Source organism: Pocillopora verrucosa, chromosome 1 (genome assembly GCF_036669915.1).
Source record: "Pocillopora verrucosa isolate sample1 chromosome 1, ASM3666991v2, whole genome shotgun sequence".
Classification (NCBI taxonomy): Eukaryota; Metazoa; Cnidaria; class Anthozoa; order Scleractinia; family Pocilloporidae; genus Pocillopora; species Pocillopora verrucosa.
In genome coordinates, this window is record NC_089312.1 from 35,098,673 (window position 1) to 35,124,447 (window position 25,775).

At 39.6% G+C, this 25,775-nt stretch overlaps 1 protein-coding gene across 3 annotated transcripts; it reads right to left on the reverse strand.

Annotated features, from left to right (window-relative positions):
- Positions 1–445: 445 nt before the first annotated feature.
- LOC131796970 (uncharacterized) lies at positions 446–25,525 on the reverse strand. Of its 3 annotated transcripts, none has more exons than XM_066160853.1 (8): positions 25,513–25,525; positions 11,321–11,643; positions 9,309–9,463; positions 8,092–8,332; positions 5,255–5,602; positions 4,524–4,544; positions 3,280–3,930; positions 446–2,125 (listed from the first exon to the last, which is right to left on the reverse strand). In XM_066160853.1, the coding sequence occupies exons 2-8, from the start codon at positions 11,636–11,638 to the stop codon at positions 1,172–1,174; spliced, it is 2,688 nt and encodes an 895-aa protein (XP_066016950.1). In that variant the 5' UTR covers positions 11,639–11,643; positions 25,513–25,525; the 3' UTR covers positions 446–1,171. The 3 variants fall into 3 exon arrangements, with proteins under 3 accessions (XP_066016950.1, XP_066016947.1, XP_066016949.1); XM_066160850.1 differs by lacking the exon at positions 25,513–25,525 and adding an exon at positions 24,217–24,278; XM_066160852.1 differs by lacking the exon at positions 25,513–25,525 and adding an exon at positions 17,356–17,478.
- Between the last annotated feature and the right edge of the window lie 250 nt (positions 25,526–25,775).

A 25,775-nucleotide genomic window follows, 5' to 3' on the forward strand; every position in this document is an offset into this window, starting at 1 on the left:
GATGTTAGCAGTCTGTCTCTCTATCGCTTATGGATTCCCTTAATTCACGTCCTCAATTAAAATTATGCACCTTAGACCAAAAGAACATTTTCTCTCGCTAAACTGAGTGGTAACGCCCCAACAAAGAAATAAATGTAAACACTGTGGGCAATAATGAAAGATTGAAAGAGAAAAATAAGAATTGGACGGCGTAAATAAAGAAAGCGGCACTGACCATTAATTGAAATATCTGTTATGGCGTTGTGTAAAACTCGGCACATCGGTAGTCGTTAAAAGGGACCAAAATACTGAATTACTTATGATACACTTTATTGTTGAGTCTAAAAATATCTAAGGAAACCTGGGATTACAATAAAAAAAATGGTTAATAAGGCGTAGTCACTAAAACAACAAAACAGGCAACAAACTTGTGTTTATCTGCCTTTAAGTGAAGCAATCTCTGGTACTCAACTAAAGAAAAAGCTGGTATAATCTATCTATTTGATACTCGTTATTCCATCGAGGGAACACCTACTAGGAAACCGGCAAGTCTCAAATCTCTCCCTCAGTTAGAGGTCCTATTTAAACGCTACGTTCGTTGCGTTTTAAAGACTAAAACCCTAAGTTTACGTTCAAAACAATTTGTTTATCGAAGAACCTTTTGACAACCCTTTTTTTTTTTTTTTAGTTATTGGTTCAACGCATGATAACCTTTTTGGTTTAATTCAATGCACTGGAAACACTGTCAACCGCGATCAGCTTTACTCCGCTTTGGGTTCAGTTAGCTATTGTTTCGAATCGATCACTTAATGACTGTAAGTTAACTCACGCGAAGAAGTTATCAGTGTATAGAGGTCTCTATTTGACGCGTACACAACCACATTCACAAAATTCTGGTAAAACATTCTTTAAACCTGTATGTTTGCAAAGCTTCCATCGCACGTTAGACACAAAAAAAAATTACTTAGGGTTTTGGTTTTGCTTTAAAGCTTTAAACACTTACGTAACGTTCGACTTTGTTATTGATTAATATTCATGTATCGCCCAATACTGCTACTCTACTTAATGTGAGAAATTAAAATGGAAGACGGTTTTGTTATCCTCTAACTTGTTTAACTTTCCATATCACACTTACAAAGAATATATAGTGAAAAGAGTCTTTAGACATGACAAGAGTTAAATTCTTAGTTCATCAGTCGAGCAATGTCAACATCGTGTGAGCCAGTCTGCACCAACCAGGGAATCCATCCTTTTCTCCTACAGCACTGATCTTACGCTCCATCGATGGAGACACATAATGCAGAGCGCGAGCAATGCTCATGGCTCTGTGGGACCACTCATGGGACAGAACATCAAAGTAACATGAGGTGTGAACATCGTTGACCAGAATAGTGCCGCTCAGGGTTACTGGGGCGTATGCACCTTTCTCGTAGACAGTGCTGATGCTCCGAACTAAATCCTTCTCTGAACCATGACTTCCCCTCACGTACACTGTGTCTCCGACCTTAACATCTCTTGCAGGGATGGCTGTTGCTTGGCCCGTTAATTCCACAAACAGGAGATGGTCAGCGGTTATCAGGAGGATTTTCTCTTTTGTAGTGACAATTTTTAAAAATCCTTCCACAACTTCTGGCTGACGGTGAATGAAGGTGATAACTGGATCGGACTGGATGCCATTCTTTGTAATGACTAGGACTTCGTCACCAACTTGCAAAGATTCTATTCGCCTTGCTCGGAAGTTTGAATCATAGATAATGGCTGAGCCAGGATAACATCCACCACCTTCATCTTTTTTGGCCACTTCTTTGGTTGATTTTCCTCCTTCTGGACTTTTAGCATCGTCTAATTGTGACTGTTTTTTCTCATCAGCCAGCTTTCTCGCTGCAGCGTCCAACTCCGCCAGTTTCTCGTCCTGTTCAGCGAAGCGTTTTTCCAAGGCACGTTTCTCTCCCTCACTTGTTTTTTCGTCTTCAAGTAGCTTTTTGATTTCTTCCTGGTCTTTACGAAGAACTTCTGCCTGCTCCGTTATTCCTTGCTCGTCCATGGCTTTTTTTATTTCTTCTTCAAGCACTTGTTTGGACGCCTTGGTCAGGCGGTGTATTAAAGGCCCTCTCCGTATTAAAGGCATCCTCACCTCGTCAATAATCTAAGAAAAACAAATAAACTTAAGAGAAAAAAATCGAAGCACAAAGGGATTTAAGGGTGTTAATAGTTTTCTAAGTTGTGTAAACTCCAAGAAACTGCGAAACGCATTTGCTTCATTCTGCCATTTTCTTCAACGAATAAAGAAACAAATGACATCGAGGAAATCTGGCAACGTATTTAGAACATTTGACTGTCTGAAATTATACTTCATCAAACAAATTCGCGTGTGCCATGTCGAACTGACCACAACAATGATTATCTGCAATTACCGAAGGTAATCAATTACCTTTAAAAACAACATGCTGATATTTTTTATTCAATTTCCTTCGACTGCTTACACAAGGGCGTATAGGTGTATTTGGTATCTCACTAGCGGAGCTCCAGGATTTGAATTTCGGTTTTGCGAAATTTCCACACTTAGGGAAATACTGCAACCTATAAGAATTTGGCAGTGACCTCTTAGGTTTAATGCCCTAAGTAAGATGAATATTTTTGGAGACTACGACATACAAAAGAAATCAAAGGAGGACAAAAATAAAGCTTTGAGAATTTAGTCTCTCGAAAGGAAATGTCTGACGAAGTGTCCAAAACTCAGGCTGTGAGTTTTTATGTTCCTCTTAATCCTTTATACACTATGGCGCTGACAAGGAGAATTTGTTTGGTAATCAGGAGCCTCTTAAAATGGTGATCTTTTCTCTTATTCTCGTGACCTACACATTTGATTCAAGAAAGATACTGAGAGGAGATTTTAGAAGCCAGTCTGTCTTAGGAGTTAAAGGGATAAAAATGGCTAATCCTAAAACCAAATGAATTTGAGAAAAAAGGAAAGAAAAGAAAAGTGATAAAAGTTAACCCGAAGAAGGGTTAACCATCAAAAGACTTTCAAAGTTCCACCTTAAAATATATCACTTTCCTTGTGTAAATATCTTTTTTATCTTATTCAATGTCAATGTGATTGACAGGTGACAGGTGCAAACCGCTTTCTTCGAACGATCACTATACAAGAAATTTTACTCATTTGATATGGCTTAGCTTTTGTCTTTTTTGTAGAGACAAGTTACACCATTACTAATCAACGAAAAGGCTAGTCACCTATACAACTGCTGACCTACAATGACCAAACCTACAGATTTTGCTCTCAAAATGGACTTTTACCTGAAGTAACTTAGAAACCTGCTTCTTACAATCATCAGGATTTTCTGTAGGATCCAAACTGTTGTCGAACAGCATTCTCCTTTCTCCTATCTCCTTCATAAACCGTTGGACCCAATCTGGCAAGGTAGAGATGTACCATTTCAAATGGTCTTCAATGCTCCTATTCTTTCTCTTTGCGTCGCGGGCAGCCTGGTCGCCATATGTTAGAATTAAAAGTATGTGAGGTTGGGCTTCAGTCCCAAAAAACCTTTTAAGTATTTTCAAAGCTTCGTCATCGTCGAGCCCAAATCTGCCACCGTACTTAATAGTGATGATAAAAGCATCAAGACCGTCGGGGGACATGACAAAAACTTTGTAGAGTTCTCGAAGAATTTCCCGTTGTTTCTCATTGTAAAAACCAGTCACGCTCTTAGCCTTTTCTTTGACTTTTTCCATGACTGAGACTGGGGCCGTATCCATGATTCCCGGGGTATCTATCACGGTCACCTCTCTTTCATCTGTTCTCGTGAATGATTTGCAAAATTGCGTCACAGACGAACCACTTGGGCTGTCTTCGAAACATTCAAATCCAACGATTGAGTTTCCAGTGGCGCTTTTTCCATTCTTAGTCTTTCCAAAAAGAACAATTGTCAGAGGATCTCCTGAAGGCAGCTTTTAAAAAACATCAAACGATAAAAAGAACATTAGGAAGACAGAGCATGTACCGCTCCTGGATGGGATCTTAACAGAGGGATCCCTATTGGCATTGAATAGGGAGTAACAATTCTACCAATAAACAGCTGAGTTTAGGAAATTGTAAACTGAAGTTTTTTGGAGACAGGGTGTACCAAATCTACTGCTGCTAAGAAATCTAATCTAATTTTCAAATGTGTTAAAAAGGACAAGTATCTGTGCGCATAACCCAAGTGGTCTGTTTAAGTCTGGAAATTCACTCTCATTGAATACTTGGGTTTTCAAATAATATGATTGAAGTGATAATGCGAATGTCTTCAAACAACTTGTACTCTTGGAAAATATTTTGAAATTTTGTCGCGAAAATTATTTCGAATAAGTTTTAAAAAATTTGGATGACATTTCAAACACTTCAAATACTGATTCTTTTCTGCCTCTACCTCTCCCGTCAACTTTTACCGCCCCTAAGATTGCATGATCCACCCTCTCAAAACCACTACACTAATCGGTTAATTGAATCGATTTTGTGAGACCGTAATTGTAGCTTCTATAGTTTTGACGACGATTCTCACCTTGATTGTAGCAGCTGGTTCCTGTGAAAGAAATCACATTGAATAAAAATGAGTTGTAACCTCACCACGACCATCTCTTTACCAGTTAAGGCAAAAATACGTTAAGAAAACATCCTTTATATGATTGGTCGGTTTAGCTAACCGCGCCCCACTGAACGACCCGTTAGAATTCAAATAGAAGTAAATATAGTTAAGAATACTACAGTTTCAAAACAATGGAAATCAAAATTTTAAAGGTGACGAAAAAACCTACGAGATAAATTTTACACTCATAGGCGATGCAAATCAAAGCTGGAAAAAAGGAAACCAAACGTCCTGACCTCAGTCATTTTCCAATGATTTTGCAAATGAAAAGTGAACCATTTATTTATTCCATATGACATAGCCCGAAGCCTTCTCACTCCCTTTTAAGGCTGTTAAAGGATATCTGATGTAGTGCTGGATTTTCAAGAGCTTTCCTAACAAACTCATAGAAAGAAAGGAATACCAGACTTTAAACATCGCTCGCTCCGCACTTTTGCCTCTATCGCCATCGTTATTTTCATCAGCGTGGCCGCCTTCGTCGTCATTACAAATGATCACAATTATTTCAATCACGATCATCGTCATTTTCATCATAATCGTCATCGTCATCACTCCTGTCTTCACCGTCGCCTACTGGTGTCATAGTCGTCTTCGTCCTCAGCGACTTAGTTGTCATCATTAGTGTCATTATTTATCATCATGCTCACCTTGTCTTTTAGTATCCTCCTCCATTCACGGGTAAATTTCCACTTTATATCGCGTCCTCCAAGAGCCTTCGTGTATGCCTCCGTACATTCTTTGATTTTGTCAGGCCCATCTACGCTGTTTATTGTTTTAATTGCCCTTTTAAACTTGCGTTGGAGTTTGTTAACCTTACTGCAAAATTCTTCAACGTCGTCATCTTCTTTGTTTTCGAGGTATGCCATAGCGAGAGCTTGGGTGTTTCGAAGATCATCAAAACAGCTCTCCAGATCCTCTATCTCACTGGCCAAAGCCTGCTGCTGTATGTGCACTTTTGCACTTGGAATAATGCTATTCACCGGTTGAAGCTCAAACTGCAAATAAGCAAAGAACTTTGTAACTACACCCCGAGTACACCACTTCATTTACTTTTATTAAGAATCTCTTATGGTGCAATAGAATGCTCCACAAATGTTTTCCAAGAGACAAATTTGAGAATTTATATATTACTAAAATTGTCAAGAAGAAGCATATTATAAAAAAATGGATCAATATCAGTATCAGAGCAACTATGCACCTACCCCTCCCCTAACCCAACAACAGTCAACCAACAACAAGCTATGGCTAATGTTGGGTTAGGGGAGGGGTAGGTGCGCAGTTGTCATAAACCTCGATACTTTTGCTTCGCATTTATGAAACAAAAGTCGGGTGCACGTTGGTTTAGTGGCTTGTTGTCTTAGTCTGTCAAGACGTCATGGCTTCAACCAGCTATCGATTTTCTCAATATTCCTAAAGGTCCTTTTGTTTTTCGTTTCAGCTCATGGATGATCATATCTCCTTCTTAGGAACAGTCTATCGCCTTTATGATAAAAGACTGTTGAGTAAGACGGTCTGGCAAAAGCTTATTCAAAACTAAGCTTTCGGTTTAATCTAAAATAATATCGACCAGGACTCTAAGGAAATTCATCCCAGGAAGTTGCAGATGAGACTGAAGTAAATATGTTACTTCATCAGTCGCTCCCTTCCACGAGGTGTCTTTTAGACATCTCGTCGGTAAGGGATCGAATTTGTTGTTGTTTTTTTTTCCGCAGAGATTTCATAGTGAACAAGACTGCCCTTGTGTGAAAAAACTAGAGAGAGCCCTTCAATTCAAGCAGACAAACAATCGGCGGCGAAAGCTGGTCAAAGTGTGTTCCCTGAAATTTTTGCAGAACTACTCATAGTACGAGAATTTTCTTTAAAATTCATCTGGAAATTTCTGATGAGATTGACGTATATATGTTATTTCGTCGGTCGCTACTCTTCACGAGGTGTCCTTTAGACATCTAACCGGAAAGGGATAGAAGTTGATAATTTTTTTTTGCGGAGATGATATGCCGGGTTTCCAAACAAAGGCGTCAGTAGTAACGTCGATTAGTGGTAATAATTGTAGACTTATCCCACTCAATTGCATGGTTGGTTAGGCATGCGTGCTCCAACAAAGCTGGATTTTCTTTTTAGCAAAAGAAGACCGCTTTCTGATGCTCTTTCAAACGTGTTCGTTTGGCCTGTCCGATACATGTCGTGATCACAATCATTGCACGGAATAGAATAAATAGCCACGTAACAGGATTCTTAGGTTTGGCAAAAATAAACCCTAAAGTCTGAAAAGGTTTTTGAGGAACTTTAACGTTGTAGCTATTCAAAATTATCTTGATGGGTTCCGTAACACCTTGAATGTAAGGAATAACAGCACAACCAGTCGCTGGTTCCTTCTCATCAAGTTACTAACAAGGCCTTTTGTGGTTTGCAGATCATTAAAACAGCTCTCCAAGTTCTCTATTTCATATGCTGATGCCTGCTGTTGCAGGTAAACTTTCGCTGTTGGAAAAATGCTCTTTATGGGCACAAGTTCGAACTGGATAGACAAAGGGTCTTGTTACACAAACCGTAAGTTGCAATTGACCGTTCAATAACTCGTTTGAATTTTATTCCTACGATAAAATTTTTGTTCAACTATACAACAAAAGATAATGCTCTGGCTACGCTATGTTAACCTCCTAACACCAAGACGATATTCATTCTATCACCACCTCAACGAACAAAACTTCAACCTTCGGTTCACCAAGTAAGTCGAAGTACATGGAAAAATTTCTTTTTCTCGACTAACTAGGTAACATTGACGAGAACTCACAACCGACGCATAATGACCGAAGAATACTAGACGAAAAATAGGAAATGATAGGAACCTCAAAACAAGAGTGATTTAACAGAAATGAGCCACAAGAAACGTTGGTGGCAACAAAAAAAAGTCACATTGCTGAACATCATCGACTAAAGCACGTGACATTATTAACTGAGAATCCGCAAAACCCTTAAACAACTGCACTTGGTTCTTTCAAAGACTGAGAAGGTTGTTTCACCAACAAAACCACAAACGAACTAAACACAACATAATGGTCGAAAGACAGATCGACAGATCGAAACTGACCAATCATAACTGACATAAGCTACTTAATCTTACAGCCAGCACCATAAAAGCGAAACTGACCAATGAGTTTACATGAACTGGACTTATAACCCTCTACTTAAAATAAGTCCTCACTCGACTCTGATGATGACTTCAGCTAAGGTTATCGAAACGCCGATCACTGTTATCTTCCAAGAATACTCTCACACAGAACGTCAGACTACATTATCGATAACATGTCGTCCAGGTTTTGTGAAAATAATATTTCAACAATGTAATATTAAGAAAAATAATTTTTTTGGCCTGATACTTTGATATTATTAACCAAGAAAAATAAATAAACGGGAATAAAATGCGGAAAACATCTCGGATTTCATTATGTGTATTATGTAAATTTTCAGGAGAGAATCTTACACTTATTGGAATCCCTTTGCCATCATTTAAGTTCTTCAGTCTAGAAGGGAATTTCTCAATCAGTAATACCAGGTCCTCCATTGTAGTTGGCAGTTTGTCTGGTAAGTCTGTGGCGTAATATTTGATGGCGATATCTGATACATCGTTGCATTCTGCTGATAGCTTGTCTAATGAAGCTTTAAGCCCTGCATTGACGGCTCCAATTTTTAGTTGTCCTTCAGCACTTCCTTTGATTTGTTCCCTAGATATGAAAAATAAATTTTTGAGAATAACTCTTGCCTTTTTAGCTTGAGGAAAAACGGCTTACATGTAGATACAAATAATGCTAAATACGGATAAAGGATAAACCTACCTACGTTAAGAAAAATAATTGACATAACTCCACCATGAAGAGGTTAAATTTGACCTCCTCAACTTATGTATAAGTTAAACGAAGGAGGTAAAACTGAACACGTCGCCGTTAAAAAATATGCGTTGCGGCACTTTCCCTATCTTTGCCAACTCATCGTTGAAAACCAGCGAATTATCAGTTATCCTTTTGTTAACTTTTTCATTGTAATGTCGTCGCAATCGGTGAAAAGCTAAAATTGACGTTCTTTTCCTACGAAAATGCTGGTGACATTCACTGGACACATTACCTTATACTAAAACACTGGACTTAACATTGACCATCTTGATTTATCATTGCGAAAAAGGATCACTTTCGACATTTCTATCCTAGCAGTATACGGGAAGTTTGTCACTTTGGACCTAGTTAAACGGCCTACTCAGCCAGGAGTCTCATATCGTTCAGTGGTAAAGCATCCGTTGAACTATTCGGAAGGTCGTACGTTCGACTGCTATTGGGAGCACTCGGAGTTCCTTTTTTCCAAGTATGCCTGCTTCTGTCTTTCACTGGATACATCATCTTTCACTAACATCGACATATTGAAAAGATGCTCATCATCGGGGAACATTTCTGAGACGAGATAGTTTCATGATGAAAAACATGTTAGTCTGCAAGAAACTGCAAAATTCATAAACAGAATCCCTTTCTGTACGCGCCAAAACTGACGTTGCAAGAGGATAGGAGCTGTTAGAATTTTTCAATTTCTGCATTTTTAATACGCAGGCTAAGGACAAGATATGGAAAGTAGCCATAAATAGGAAGTCTGCTTGAAATAAATCAATAAAAATTGCTTCTATGAATCTATATGTAACATAACTGCGAGACATACTTGGTTGACTTGGATGAAGACTTAAATTTCAGGCTTGCTACCATCTCGACACCATACGTGACGCTCCTTACGTAGTGAGAACCAAGTGAGTCAAGAAATTCACCCTTAGCGAGATCTTCCCTTGGTTTCACTGATCCGCCGATTGTGTCAACAACCTTGGGAATGGATGTGTTGAACGTTGTTAGTTGTCGAGAAACTTTTGTTTAAATTAAATATTATAGCTGATCGAAAATAGGAGAACGGGGAAATGGAAAAAACAAACTAATGCACTCTGTCTGATTGGCTACTCAAACTCAGAATATCCTTTGCTATTCACTTCCGAGCAACTCGCGCGAGATTTGTGCCCAAAAATATTTAATCGTTGCGGGAATAAATGAGTTGAAATTTACTCTTTGCGCTATATTAACTCACAGTTTTATTATATACTAAAACAACCATTCATCGCAGTGTCTGTGGCTAGCGGTGACTCTTTAATTCGCTGCTTGGCGGCTCGGTTTAACTCCAATCTCCCGCTAACTCGACAAAGATCTGATTTCCTTTGTATTTGACTGCACCTATCCAGTAATTTACTATCAGCTCCCTCGAAGTCCGTTAATTCGAACTCGCCATTAACTCGAACTAATTTTACTTTCCCTTGGCTAAAACTTATCCTAATAACTTGAGCTTTAAACAAAAACTCCAGTCGAAGATAAGAACGTGATAAAATTTATGAAAACGTGGTCAATTGAAATAAACTTCCTAAACAAAACGTTTTTTTATCAAAAACGTTCTTATAAGTCCAAATTAAATGTACGAAAGTAACTGTTGATTGTGTAAGAATGGTAAAAACATGATTCCTTACTAATTGTTAACAGGATAATTGAAATTCAACACCCACTTCGTTTCACTTGGAAGTTCGAGTCGGCGGGGTTCTACTATATTCCAAAACTCGGGAGCCCCTTTCGGAAATCATTTGCGTACGATTTCAATCTGTGACAATGGCGTCCGATGCTAAACGCTAGAGATACAGCATAGCTAAGGCTTTAGAGATGATTTTTGACGATGGAAGTGAGCATGGAGGTATGTCTAGTGGTGAGGAATCCGAATTAGACAGAAAACTGGAAAATCCTAGCGAGGAATCGAAGAAAGTAATCTGTAAACGCGATATTTAAATGCGTGACGCATGTGGTGTTGAAACAGTGTAAAATTACATTTACTTTTACTTTTCGCGCATGAATCCTTGTTTTTTGCCTTGAGACAAACCTGTAAATGTATATTTGTGAATGGAAAGCGGTATATATTGTGATCAAACATGATGTTGAAGCGACAGAGTAAATAATGTTCAATGGAATTTTAGAACGCAACTGCCTAAATTATCAGCCGATCACAGATCGCATGACGCAGTGTGCGTCCGAACTAAATCAAATAAAATCTTTTATTTTTAAAACGATAGTTGTATATATATCAACCTGTACATTATCTTATATGTTTTGTATGTTTTTTAGATGTGGTTCTACATGTTACATGCCGAAAATTCACAAAACAAACAAATTATGCTCAAAAATGAGTGGAATGATATAAAGTGACACTTTCGAATTTCACTTCTGAATTGTTTTACTCTTGAAAAATACTAGTGGTACATTGCAAGTGAAAGGCTTTTGATATATGTTGCACTTTATGCATTTTGAGGTTGATTATCTCATTTGCCCTTGTTTTAAGGCAAACTTTCAGAAGTCAAACAATGAAATATAGTTCCAATGGTTGCACTGTATACTTCAACATTTACAATGGGAAAGATGCTGCAAAAGGGATGAGTAAATTTGGGCTTAGGCATGATGTTAAGGTAAGACTTATAAGTCCGTACTTCGATCAGTGTTGACGGAATTACCACATCTCAGATTTGTTATTTTCCAACCAATTTTTATGGAGATGTTGCCCATATGACAAGGAACCTTTTTAGTCAATTTTTGCCTCATTACTTTAATTTGTTTGACAAATGCCGCCCTTTGTGATTCTTCAGCAAAAATACGTACCGTAGTACATTTCATCACAGCCAGAAGACTAGTTGTTCCCTCTTCTAACTTGCTCTCATTTATATACTGCCCTGCCCCTTCCACTTTCAGCAGATTGGCTTTGATTTTAAGTGATAATTCACCAGATACGTCCAGTAAGTCATTGACGTCTTTGCTGCTTTTAACCACTTGGTATTTGAAGGAAAACTTGTTGAAATTCATAGGCTTAATTGGTAAGTCACTGCTCGATGGGAAGACATCCGCGCATGCTCTCGAAGTTTCCAAGTCAAATGTCCGACCAAGGCACAAAGTGGGTGATGTATAAGCTGGGACGTTCATTTTCTCTTAAAGATAAGAAATGACAGAAATCAGGAAATGTAAAAAACCTTTTTTGTTTTGATGAACACACCTCTGCTACATATGTATCACGAACATTGCTTCTCTAATGAAAGAAACCCTATAAAGGGGTTACAAATATCCACCAAAGAATTTTAACTCTTTTATTTCAAAAATTTCGTTTTTCATGTACGTTTTGAAGTATTTTTCGAGCCACCCCCTAAGTCTAAGTCCGATTTTATACACCACCATAAACTTGACGTAGAACAGTCAGTTAAAACACAAAGAGGTAAGAAAGCCTGAACAAACCCTATGGCTTATATCAAGAGGTGCCCTCAATAACTCGTATAAATCAGCAATAACTCATGAATATCAAGTGCCGTGACTGATTCTGATTGTTCATTCAAGTTTGAATTGTTCGTTGGTTGATTATTTAAAAAAAAATGTTTCAAATTCAACTCAAAGAATTTGGAAGCGTGCTTATGGTTAAATTAAATGCTCACAAATCAAATCCTGCACTGAAATCAACGGACATCGGCAAAACTGACAGATCACTAAATCGCTACGATTTAGTCTACGAAATTCCATAAGGTCACATTATTTGGCTGTAATTTCTGGCATTAAAATTAAAAAAAAAAAAAAAGACATCAACTTAATCCACTAATGACTGCGCGCCAAAACACACCAATAACAGATAACCCACGCACTATAAATAGCGACATATAACCTTTCGACCTCGTCACCTGAGGAACTTTTAAATGATAGCAGTCGCAACGTCAACACAGTTGATGCTTGACTCTACATCGTGAGACAAACGATTTTAAAATGTCCATTTATTTGATGGAACCACGATGACCTACAACAGTTTCCCTAAGGCTAGAGTTCCGAGCAAAAAATCACGTTATCGCTGCCTTATTTAGATGGAAAAAGTTCGCAACTGAATTACGTGACTGAGTCACTGGTCACGGTGAATTTCGGTATGTGCTGTTATAGGTTACGTCAGGAGGGCTCCTGATTACGTGCCCGTTGCGCAAGTCAAAAAGAAATTAAGAGCTAAAAAGAGATGTTAGCGCACCGCCGGGAGCTCTTGCAATCAGACACCAACATAAATTTGTTCTTCATTTATTTTTTTCGACCTACCCGAAGACGTAATGCTGTTATCCTCGGTTACACTAAATAAAATCTTGTAATTTGGTTCTTAAGTTTTTATACAGGTTTCAATAGCTCAAGTTCTCTAAATCAAATATTAAAGAACAGAAACCAATTTTTTTCAAAAAGTTTCTCATTAACACGTTGACCGAAGGCTAATCATTATGATATTCGATATATTTTCATCGCCAGAAATCAAGGACATTTCGAGTCCGCTAACAATTATCAGCGGTATATCGTATTACACTCAGGAACAAAAGAATATCAAGAGAATTCAATATGCCGGCGATCACGGCTCGACCTGCAAAGAAGAGTATTTCGTATCATGACTTATACAATTTGAGCACCGCAGATCTTCTATTTGATGAAAAGAAAAAGAAAAGAAGACCTGCAAGTAAATCTTTGGGATTTTTCGAGGCAGAGCGATGACATGATGTCAGAATTTTGATTTGCTTTAATTTAATTTTCCCGCTAAGACTACTGAATTTGCATTCAATGCCTGGCATATTTTTATTCCAAAAGGACCGAGAACTAATTTATTTCCCTGCAAGAACATAAACAAATATGGCCGACGATTCGAAGATCAGCGTTACTCGTGTTTAACTATTTCAGTCATAGTTTTCAACATGGCGTCTCGTCACTTACTCAACATGGAAAATAAGGGATATTCTGGCGCGTTGGGAACTTTTTTGATGGTAGGAAATGGCAATTTTACAGGATATTTGGACGCTTCGAACTCTGTAGCAGTCAATTCGATCGAGAGCGGTTGACTTTACTGATGCACTTTCCTGTAATAGGCGAGTGTTTGGGATGGAGAACGACGGATTTTGAAGAACTGTATGGCGACCTAGGTCAATAATCAATGACAAAAGAACTAACTCGGGAAGTAAGTGGTTTTTATTTATCGAGTCCCTGTGAAGTTTGATGAATAGCAGAATCAGTGCTGAATATGTCTCGATCGAGAGCAGACGAGACCATGAGCTCCTGATTGTTATATTTTAGAAATTTTACAAATTTCCACACAGTTTCTTATATTATTTGGACGCCATTATGGACGAAATGCGCAAGCGCGGCCGCCATCTTGTCCAATATTTCTGCCGATTTTGTTCACCTTTCTCCTCACAAGACAGAATAGCCGTTTAAAATGTTTAGAGAATCAATCAGTTAGTTCTAAAAGCTCTGCCCTGCTATATTTCTTTTTGAAATGGCTAAAATCTAAGATTTTTCAAGCTACCAATAAAAACCAGGCGGCGTGCGCACTCCGATTACGTTGCGTTGTGGATTCATTTTCAATATGGCGGTGAAAGCGACAGAATTCGGCACATTTTGACTGAACATTCAGTAAAAGTTAGGCTGCTCCTTTTTCCTTTCACCATAGGTACACGAAATTATTTAATCTGAATGTATAAAAGTATTTTTTGTACATATTTGTCACGTATTCTATGGTTCTCAAGGACAAACGCAATCACTGGTTTTTAGTATGTAATTTGAGACCGGATTTCAAATTTGATGTACGTCGTAGTTTGGAGCCTTTCAAAGATTTGGATGGCCACTTCGATCCTTTAACAGCACTGACCAAACGCTCTCAAATGCTCTCCAACGGTGCATGTGTTTCTCGCATTTTAAGTGCTGATGTTGAGACCGATTATGGCCGAGAAAAGGCCTATTGTTGCGTTACACGGCGTTACTATCGTATACTCAATTGTGTTGTAAATCCACTTTCATAAGTAAAAGCAAATTAACTTATCGCGAGTGTTGTATGGTTAATCTACTATCTTGATCATTGAATGAAGGACAGTTGAATGTGAGCCATGAAAGGAGTCACTTGACCAATGAATAACTCTACACAACACACGGCAACACGCCGGGTAAGGCAGAAAGCAAAAGGCAAGCGATCGTTAAAAGGTGTTGATAGGCTTGTGTAACTCCTACCATTCGCTTGCGCTTTAAATCTTCTGACCTGAAAGCTCAACTATTATTAGGGTATCCTTTAATGACTTTCGTTCGCCATATGATATTAAGGGTTACTTTTAAGGTGTCATTTCCTTATCTGTATGTTCTTGAGGTTTGGCAAAGCCGGATGAGATTGTGTTACAAAAGGTAATATTTTCATGTGTGCGCGCTATTTTTTTGTTTTTGTTTTCAAGTATCAGTCTCTCCTGCAGAAAATAGTTCCAGAGACACGTTTCTCAAAACCCTATTCTAGGTATTCTTTAAGCATATTTGAAACTCTGTACGTTTTTCATTAAACGTTGAGCGTGACAAATTTGGTCTTAGGAGGCGTAAGGCTTCTCCTTTCGCAAATCCCGTGTTTCCGCCTTTAAGTGTACGACATGAAAAATAGTTCGTGTATAAGAAGTTCGCTGCCTCTTTGTAATGCGTTTGCATGTCAAGGGTCAATTCCCTGTTAAATAACTCGCGAATTTGATATTATTCACATGGCTATTAGCTGTGGCTGTAACTGCTACCAAGTGAATAGATTCTCGGGCATGGCTGCAGTTTCGATTCTTTCTGAATCTCTTAAGTCGCCTCCTAGCAACGAATTTGTCACGAAGGAATAACAGGAGTTGCACAGGCCCGCAAACACTTTTAAGCTTTCGAAGGAACGGCAAAAGACAGTGAATTCCCATCACATTCCACGTTTATTCAGGCTATCTTGCTGCCACCAGAGATGTTCACTCGACCGTGACAGGATGCAAATGACTCACTTTTCGTTTTACGACCATGATGCAACGCAATCAGAGTGCGCACACCGCCTCAATAAAAACGGTCGGAGTATGCTCAACAGACTAATTTGCATAATTCTGCTGTCACGCTAGCAAAATCACCAAAAGTTTGAAGTCACTAAGGCAAAGGAAATCAATAAGTGCAAGATGTTTACTTTTCTATGCTTTCGAACATCTTGTTAGAAGAAATCAACCGGAGATTTTCAATGGTCTGGTCTGGACTTGAGAAATATCACCCAAGAAAGAAAGAGTACTTTTGACCAATTTCAGAAAGCTCTCTAACGGGTGTTTTTGGCGAACCTCTGAATGAACACATATCGAAATTGAAATGCTTTCCAAACCCCTTATATAACACATAATTTAGGAATACAAACGATTGCTTACTACTTGTAGTTTGTTACGAGGAGCGAGCTTGTCAACTTTTGAAATTTTCGATGTAGCGAGTGGTCAAAAAGGGCCTTTTGCGGCTTTGATTATTGAGAGCTCTCAAAATTTTTTAAACGCATTTCCTGGAACCAATGTGATGTTATTTACGTACTACCAAAGATAGTTCAACGAGCGAAGTTTGAGGCAGAAATTTTTTCTGATGTGAAACGCCTTGGACCGCTCTTACAGAGATCGCCACTTACGTATTGCTATGGAATGAATGGTGTGAGGATACATCGATGTTTCGATTTTGTGTCTCCAAGTCTTCGACTCATTGTGCGAGCATGAAAGGGTGAATAAGAATCTTACTATACGTTTTTACTTGCTTATAGCAAAAGGAGGCAGAAACAACTTGTGTGAAGAGGCTTTGTTCCTTTATAAATATATATTTACTAATCCACCGATACGCAGCAATCCTCGAGGAGCTGCCTTCATGGAAACCTGACATGTTTTTGATAAGCCGATTTGCCGTTAACGCGTGTTAGTGATAGCTTTCATTCTTACTTCTTCCTCTAAGAATGCAGAATATAACCTTTAGATTGTATTTGGGTCGACAGGAAGTACCCTGCAATTTAATGAAATTCGCAGGAAACCGCGACCGGAGCGAGATTTTCCTGTAGATTGAAGTATAATTACCTCGCTTCATACGCAACAGCGCGACCGAAGCCACATGCTTTGCTTTTGCATGATAAAGTGGGGACCAATAGCAATCTGATACATATCAGGCTGGAATTGCGTAAACTGTGGACACAGTTATCTAGCCCATTTTAACCATGACGAAGCTCGTTTGATGATAAAGGAATAAGAAAGCTTTATTTGTTGGGTTTTATTTTATATTATAATAAAGCTCGGATATAACAAGTACTATCATTGGTTGAAAGAGCGTGCTCTATGAGAGTATAGAGCATAGAACTGAGCTAAAGCTGTCACGCCATCTGCCAAATCGTACTATGTCCGACCTTTTCCGGGACTTCTTTCTAGCTTTTCTTTCGTTAATAAAAGTGAAATTTCGGAACAAGCAAGCAAAGGTTTGCAAAAATGCCAGGCGCAGTAATTTACGTAACTGTAATGTGAGCAGAGACAAAAATCCTCAAAGATAAAACAAGATAGACAGTCCGAGTTTTTTTAACGGTTTTCACGCTCAGTTAGATTGCGAGTTTACGTACGGTAATAAAAATCAAACACAGCTAACACTTGTATAGTATATAAAGTTTCGATTTCAACTAGAAAAAAACAGGAATTGTGAAAAATATAACCTGGCATAACTGTTAAAATTCATACTAATCATGACGGTGTCAAAGACTTAAGGTCTATCGCGGCTAGCTAATCATGGCGATCTTCGGTCATCGCAGTGGAGCAAGCCTCAGGAACTAAATCGACTACCCTTCGAGTGAAAAAATAAGAGCTTGTCCTGATTACCTTTCCGATGCGTTGAGTGGAAGGCCAGATCAGTCACTGCAACCGAGTTTTACGGCGCTGTCATTCCGAGCGATCTTTTTGTCTTGGTGAATTCGGCTGTTGTTCATTCATAATACACTCACCTTGAACAGTTTGTTTTCTACTTGTAATGTGAAATAACTTGCTTATTTTTGTGAGCCACGATTGGGCCGAATTTCACTGAACATTTCACTTTCAGATCCTGTATTAGAAACTAAAAAACTTCAGGCAAAAGTGTTAAATTCGACATGCCGAGCTATTTTAGTTTGTAAACTATTGCAGAATATGAACTTTGATGGTTTATGAACTTTGATGGTTTGACATTTTTGACAGCTTTAGTCTTGTACAGCCAATCAGATTATTTGAACCATTCTAACAGGAATTCTGATTGGCTTATTGTAGCGTGCTTTATGAGAGTATAGAGCATGCTGACGACACTGCTGTTCGCTTTGGAAATAAGATTTGTTTTGAAAATTGAAAGTAATTCTTGGGGAATTTAACGGATTCTTTATTATAAAACAAATAGAGAAGCCTTGACTGTGCTCTGTTCTGTTGTAACGCACTTAGGAAGCGGCTAGAGCACTCAAGAAGTAGGGAGAAACACTCGACTACGTCTCGTGTTTCCCCCTACACTTCTTTCGTGCTCTAGCCGCTTCCTGCGTGCTTTACAACAGAACAGAGCACAGTCAAGGCTTCTCTATTTGTTAATTAGAGAGCCCTATATTTTCACCATGGTATATTGACGAGAAAACGATGTTTTCGAAGCGATATTGTTGATCTGACGTTGCAGGAGGAGCGAAGCGTGACGAGGCCAAAGAGCAGAGATATTTTGGGATTTCGGGGAACATTTTATCACTTGATAACCATGTGAGATGGTCATATAATCGTATCACTTGATAGTCACAACATCAAGGGGCGGTTCCAGTGTAAACTTCGGTGGTTTCCTGTTTTCCGAGAATTTAATTACTCAGCTACATTTGCATTACAGATCGCACAACAAATAGATTTTGGAAAGCTTCCAATCGAAGCTCCAGTTAGTTTATTCAGATCAGATTGTGTGCAATTTTCAAGCCAGGGAAATGACGCGACCCGAAATTGTGTCCATTATAAAGATTTCGGCTGTGTGTAATTTCAATTTTACTTTAAGTTAGTGATCTCCAGGTTATCTGGAGCCAGAAGCCTGCAATGCAGCCGAACATGCCACGCATTCCCGCTTCTGGCCAACGCAGGCAACATAGTACCATCAGGGATATAAAGCAAAATTGTGACCTGAGTTAATCGAAGGAGCCAGTCTACGGATAACGGGGTTACGTTCCTAAAGAAACTGTGCTGCTGCGTCGGTGAGAGAGTATAAAAGGGTAATTTAGTATTATCAACTGAGTTGATGAAGTAAAATGGCCACCATAAAGAGTTCATAATTAACAGCTGACGTTTCAAGCGTTCTTTCGTCAGAGTCTCTACGGAGTTAGCCTCGCAGAGAGGATTACCGACGCGCATGCAGATATATTTAACGAAGCGAAGAGAGTCGCCAAGCAATTTCGTCATTGCAAAGGGAGCCGCTGGTTTTACACACCCACGGGTCAGACAAAGCCAGCTAACTTTAGTGAGGTAATTCAATTCTAACTCATATTAGTAGCAACTACTTGAACTATGTCATCTTAGAAAACGTAGTTCTGAGATTGGCCTGTATGCTTAAATTAAAAAAACCGACAGAGAGCGTATATCTTGTCAATTCACCTGAGATACCTTGCCTCAGACTTCAAAAGGCCTCAGCGTTGGTTCCTTAAATTCTAAAGTCTCAGCCGAACCAAAAGTAAAACTGTTATTTAGAACTGCTTAGAAATCTTTGCTCGGAAATTTATGGGATTAAAAAGAAGTCAATGCCAAAATGTAAGTCATCCAAAAAATTTGAGAAGGAAATGCAATTCAGCAACTTATTGAATTTGATTTGGTCTGAGTTATTGTGAGGTTGACAAGCCTGTCAGTGTAAAATAATGTATGATAGACAGGTTCTGTTTATAGTTCAAAACCAACTGTACAATAACAATAAAATATCGTAAGATATTTGTATTTGTATTTGTATTTGTATTTGTACACTACTTTGTGCAGTTGGATAGTAATTAAATAGTAGTGGTTACACACACCTAGGGTTTGGGGCCTTACGGAGGGTTAATGGCTTGGGTTTGGTTAAGCTCAGGTTCCATATTACCCTTGGGGATGCGGTTACACAGTAAAAGACTCCCCCTAAGGGCAAAATATAATTAGGAAAAGTACAGAGCAATATGGATGTTACGAATCGAGATCTATTAAGCTTAATTCCAATGATTCTCCTGCTTATTATACGACAGTCCTCCATAAATATAACAGTCCAGCAGTTTTTTGCGAGAAGACACCGAAGAAGGCGCGAAATTGTCCAAGCGCATCGGAGGTCACCTCAAAACACTGTAGACGATTTGCTGTATTAGCTTCATTCTACTTTATGATTGGCCAAGCCACCTCAGGGAGCAGATAAATCGTACTTTTCAGTTCAGGAACTGTCATGGGAAGTTGTTTTGTTCTTTTTGATGTATCCATGGAAATAACCCTGGGGCAGTTTCGGTCTGGGGAAAGCGCTTACACACAAAAACGTCCTTGCCCGTGGACAAACGCTAGTTACCCATGGGTAAAAGGGCTAGTGTAACCACAACTTATGTTATGTTGATCGTATGTTAACCAAATAAACCGATTCAATAAAATATTAAGTCTTCAGAAGAGCACAAAGATATTTTCAGCAAGAATCCTTTTGAATGAATGAATGTGAGTCTTCATGAAAGTAAATTCAATCTCAGAGGAAGAACAAGGGTCTTTACAATCAATTTATAAAACAAATCTGTTCCTAGGGTTACCACCTTATCGCGATGGGATGGTTTGTGTGTTACAGTTACCCCTAGAGCTATGTCGGTTGGAGTCTTGAACTCCTATTAAGGTCACCCATACCGAACAGGTCAAAGGGTAGAGACCAGACAAAGGGTGATCCCCTGGTGCTCCAGGTTAGGGAATGGTTTTAGACTGTTAACCCACCCCTATAAAAATTGAAAATTAGAGGAGTCAACCTCGATAAAAATTCCAGGCGTGTAGTGTCTATATCCTGGTGTGCTGGTCAGGCTTGACGTGTAAAGACCTACCAAGAGTTCGGCAACCAAGCTCCAACGGCAGAACAGGCGGATGAAGACGCAATTTCCCAACGGCTGCGAAGGGTTAGAAGGGTTAGGAGGAAGAGAGCGACACCTGTGCCTCCAGAGGCTAGGAGAGGGACCCTTTGATGTAAAACCTAAAGCCCTGTGGTCGCCACAGCCGTCTCAGTCCGCTGAGCGTCCGTGGAGTGTCCCTTGGCCTAAAGATGGGGGTTAGCCTGCGAGTCCTGACCTCCACTTTAAACCTCCTGAGCGCACGGAGGAACAAAAGACCTACAGCGATGGAGAGAGGGCGAAACGATAAACATTGGACATACGCATTGGGCACGGCTCCAACTCTTCAGGTAGGCGGCTAAGGATATTGGTCGCTTTCTTCTTGAGGAGGCAACACCAGCATCTGGCAGCACCCTGAGCAACCAAGCAGCTCTTTTTAGGGATAGCGCTACTTGCTCCACACGGAGAGGGGCCTAGAAAAGGTGGCTCAAACCCAGCTTGCCTCACATCTTACCGACTAGTTGCAACCAACGGGTATCCCACACCAGCGGTAAGAAACAGGAAAAGAAACAAAGACCGAACACAACAAGTCTCAAGTTAGCATGCTAGAATATCCGCAAAGTGCAAGACTCTGACAAAGCTGGCCAACCACAACGATGCTCAACACTGGTGCCACAGGAACTAGCCCAAGGCTGAACACTCCATTTCCGAACGCCTGATCCGAGAAGCGAAAAATCCAAGCGAAAAATGACCGGGCAGCCACAAATCCAACGCAGAATCCGAGCACATATACTGTAGTTTCATTTTAATTCACTAAAAACTCAATCTTCCTCGTACAACCGACACTATGCCGCAGTTTGCTTCAAAAATTTCTAGTTTAAAGGTTTCTAACAGCCCGCGGCCACATCAACCTTGACACACGACCTTTGAAAACCAGCTTGGTAACCCTACCTACCGGAGGGGACCCGTGGTTCTAAAACAATTTATTGATAATAACTAACGGTGTGGTCTCCGGCGAGGCTCAGTTTGAAAAGGAGGTAGGGTTTCAACGGTCGTGTGTCAAGGTTGATGTGGTCGCGGGCTGTTAGAAACCTCTAAGCTGGAAATTTTTGAAGCAAACTGCGGCTTAGCGTCGGTTGCACGGGGAAGATTGAGTTTGTAGTGAATTGAAATGAAACTACAGTATATGTGCTTGGTTTCTGCGTTGGATTTGTGGCCGCCCGGTCATTTTGAGCTTGGATTTTTCGCTTCTCGGATCAGGCGTTCGGAAATGGAGTGTTCAGCCTTGGGCTTTTCTTATGTGCGTTGAAAACCTCGAAATGAACCACTCGCTCAAATGGGCGCTTTTCATCAAAGTAAGCGGTCAGACAACAAGCAATACGCTGTGGAAGCGAGGTGAGGTATTTTTTTTTTGAGAATTTGACGTATTTTTTTATTCCTTAGAGCGCTCGTAAATATTCCCATACAAACTCTTATAATTCCGCCATGACCGTTATTGCGTAAGATGATCATCTCACAGCTGGAGCTTGGGCCGCCTGTGGGCAACGGAACTTTGACGCTATACTTTCCGGTATTATCTGATCGTGAGAGTGAATTTGCATAAACCGTTCTTAATTGTTCTTCTTGTTAGCATTTAGTGACAAACTCATCAGCAAATAACAAACGAATTATACGAATTCACTCTAATTTCTAGTTAGATATTTTGTTATTTATTTTCAGTCGATTCACGTCTTTACATCGGAATACACGTCTATCTGGCAAAAATATTAAATGTCCATTCTCTTAATTTGTGACGTTGATCGTGTAGCATTTACCTACAGCCCACATGTTAACCTTTTCCTTGCCTTTGATCGATCGAGGTTAACGTCATACGTTTGCCGACTTGTGTACGGTCACGGGCAATCAGTTCTGCCATTTAAATGACATTCAGAGTATTTAAAAGAACCTGTAACAATCTAAGTTATGATGTTGCCTACGAAGCAAGTTGTGATAGTCTCTGCATACTTAGTTATGGTATAATTTCCCTATTCATTCACCTACGTTAGTTTGGAGCCATGTTTCTGGAGCAGTACTACTAACCAATAACTCAATTTTCACTCTCTAAACCAATAGAAACTGGGGTATTCTTTCCTGAATAGTTTCCTCAAAAATGAAACTACACAAACATTCACACCGAGATGCCATCAAATACTTATTTAACTCAGCACAGGCGGCCCAAGCTCACGTCTCGAGAAAAAGCCAACGATAAATTCATGAACGCGTCACGCGTTGTTTGACTCGGTGTTAAGTTACGGGAGGAACCGTTGAAAATTTGAACACGTTATAAGGAATAGTATGGGGAACGAAATATGGTCGATTTACAACGATAAATATTTCGAAATATGAATATTTTACACGTAAAATCAATAAAACTTACTCATGCCCTGTGTATCCGTCATAGTTTCTAGCGATTTCTGCCGTTTAAAGCTTGCTTTACCATCACTGTTATCCATGTCAAAAGACGAAGTCAAGGCTGCACACTCCGATTTCAACCGTGGTCCACGCGCAGGTGGTTTGCGCCCCGAAAATCCTCCCGATCGGCATTTTTCTCAGCCACACTTTACGATCTAAGATCATTGCACCCTGGGACATGTCTCAATACTAAAACTTCAGGCGCTTTTCGCTGGAAACGAGCGTTTTCTACCTGAATTTCCAAGGTAGATTCTTTCTGGTTATGCTTTGAACACGCAGACTGGACACGGCCGCGAAAGAGACTTGGGTACGAGGTCAATTTTCTCTCTACCGCGAGTGGTACGGTCGATTAATGTACAATACTAACCCCATCCCCACAGAGACACCTCGCCTTAACCTATTGTTTTAATCAACCAATCAGACAGCGAGTCGAAACAAAAACAGATAAACAACGGACAAAATTTGAATGTTCTGCGGGGTTTGCTGTGAGCATCTAAGCTATTTCGTTCCCCATACTATTTCTTATAACGTGTTCAAATTTTCAACGGTTCCTCCCGTAACTCAACACCGAGTCACACAACGCGTGAAGCGTTCATGAATTTATCGTTGGCTTTTTCTCGAGACGTGAGCTTGGGCCGCCTGTGGTGCTTTCAGCTTAGTAGTGAATCGTATGATGTCAACCGTATACCGATTCGAACTGAAATCAACACCTTTGGAAAGGTTTAAGCGCCGTGGGGTTCTCCATTTTGAAAAAATAAAGCTATCTCTAATTTGGTAATTTTTTGTAACTCGACATTGGCGGCCCGGAAAACTGAAACGTATATAAAATATGATTCTATCGTGTGATATTTTGTTCCCGAAGCGTTTGAAACATCGGATAATGTATTTATACGAATGTTTGTAAGTTCACAGTGGATAACTTATCTCTTTAGTGGCTAAACATGATAACCGGTAGCCGTTCCCTCGTGGCCGCCACGTTGGTGCCCCTTGGAAAGGCAGCAACATGGTGTCCCCATACTAAGCGCTTTAAATTACATTTATGACGGACTTTTTGGCGAATAACTCATCAGCGGAAAACCCTACAGCCCTAAAACTTAGGCGAATCGTTTATCAATAATATTTTACTTTAGCACTTACTCTAGTATTTTACTTTGGCGTAAGGCATTCAATAGTACGTTACCTTGGTGTAAAGCATTCACTAGTTTTGAGAAGCAAAGGTACTCACCGGGGACTTCGACGAAGTTACTTATATATTAGGACCACAGATTTCAACCTTCGCTGGCAAAATCCATCCGTGAATTTGACGGGGGGGCGATTAAGCTTTGCGCAGCTTTTTCATTCTTACTGACATAAAATCTCTTGGACAAGGGGGCGGTCCGGATCACAGAGAGCACCAATCAGAAACTCTATATGGCACATGTCATGGAATCACTTTGAGGCTCGTTTCTTTAATTGAGGCTCTAGGTATCGAGGAAGGAAAGAACGGAAGAAAGTATCGAGGAAGGAAAGAACGGAAGAAAGGTAAGCAGGCATACAAAAAGGAAAAAAGATAGAAAGGAAGGAAGGAAGGATTGCGCCAGGCAGTAAACGCATAGGGGCGTAATTTACTTCTTCCAGAGGGCTCAGGGTCCCGGAAGGGTTTTTCGGTGTGGGAAGAATCCACTGAGAAAATGAGTGCAGGCACATCAGTTGGTCAGCGATTGAACAAAATCGAGGGAAAAACAGTTGCTCTGGGTGCTTCTGTGCTTTCATGCCCAAAGGAACCGCGAACAAGTCGTGAACGGGAGATGAATAGATGGAATGCGAGAAAGCACAGAGGTTAATTTTAGTTTCTTGGTTTCCAAGAGTATTACCCGTCGAAAATGGAGTGTACATCGCAGATACAAAGAGGTTAAGTTTTTATACTTATAGGTACTTCTAACTTTGCTTAATGTTAAGTGCAAGACGAGAATTAAGCCAAAAGGTCCCTACTCTATTTAATTACCGCGCTCTCACCCATGGACGCTTCTTCCACACCTTTAAGTAAAGTAAACATGGCGACGAGCAAAGTGTAGAGTTTCATACAAGCTTAAATTTTCGCTCTCTTTTAGAAGTCTTCGATATTGCATGTGCAACATTAACTTTCTTCTTCTTCTTCTTCCTTTCCTCTTTGTCAATGTCAAATTTTCAGTTAGGAAGAAAGTGTTTTATATATTGCCAGTTTAAATGGGGGCCTAAGCAAAAAGGACCTGTAGGAAATGTCCATAAGCCATCGTCTTTGGGGCGATAACATCCAGTGGCACATTTTTTTTAGTAGAGTACGTTCATTCTGTATAACCTGATTAATTTCTTTCAGCATAATGAATTTTGTGATGAAAGACTGCCATTGCCTTGTAATAACCACAAGAGCTCTGACGATGTATAATAATGACATAATCCCATAGAATGCAGTAGAATGCCAGTGAATCAACTACTGTCAGGGATGGCCATGTTTACCAATGCTACAATCAAGATCCTTACTGGTAGGTTAAATACTTCTTACCTGCTTGTGCAAGAACAATTCCAGATGTACCTGGCAGTGATTCCTGAAATGAAATAGAAAGAAAAGGGAAGTATTCCACCCACAGGAGTCACATGTAACTTACTTTTAACAACTAGCAACTTAACCAAAGCTTATGTTAAAGATCACCAAAAGTTAAAGACAACTGGTTCTAGCTCCCACTTCCCTTAATAACATGATCATTATAATAAAGAGATAGTATGATAAAATTAAATATAAAAAAGATAGATACAAATGAAACATAC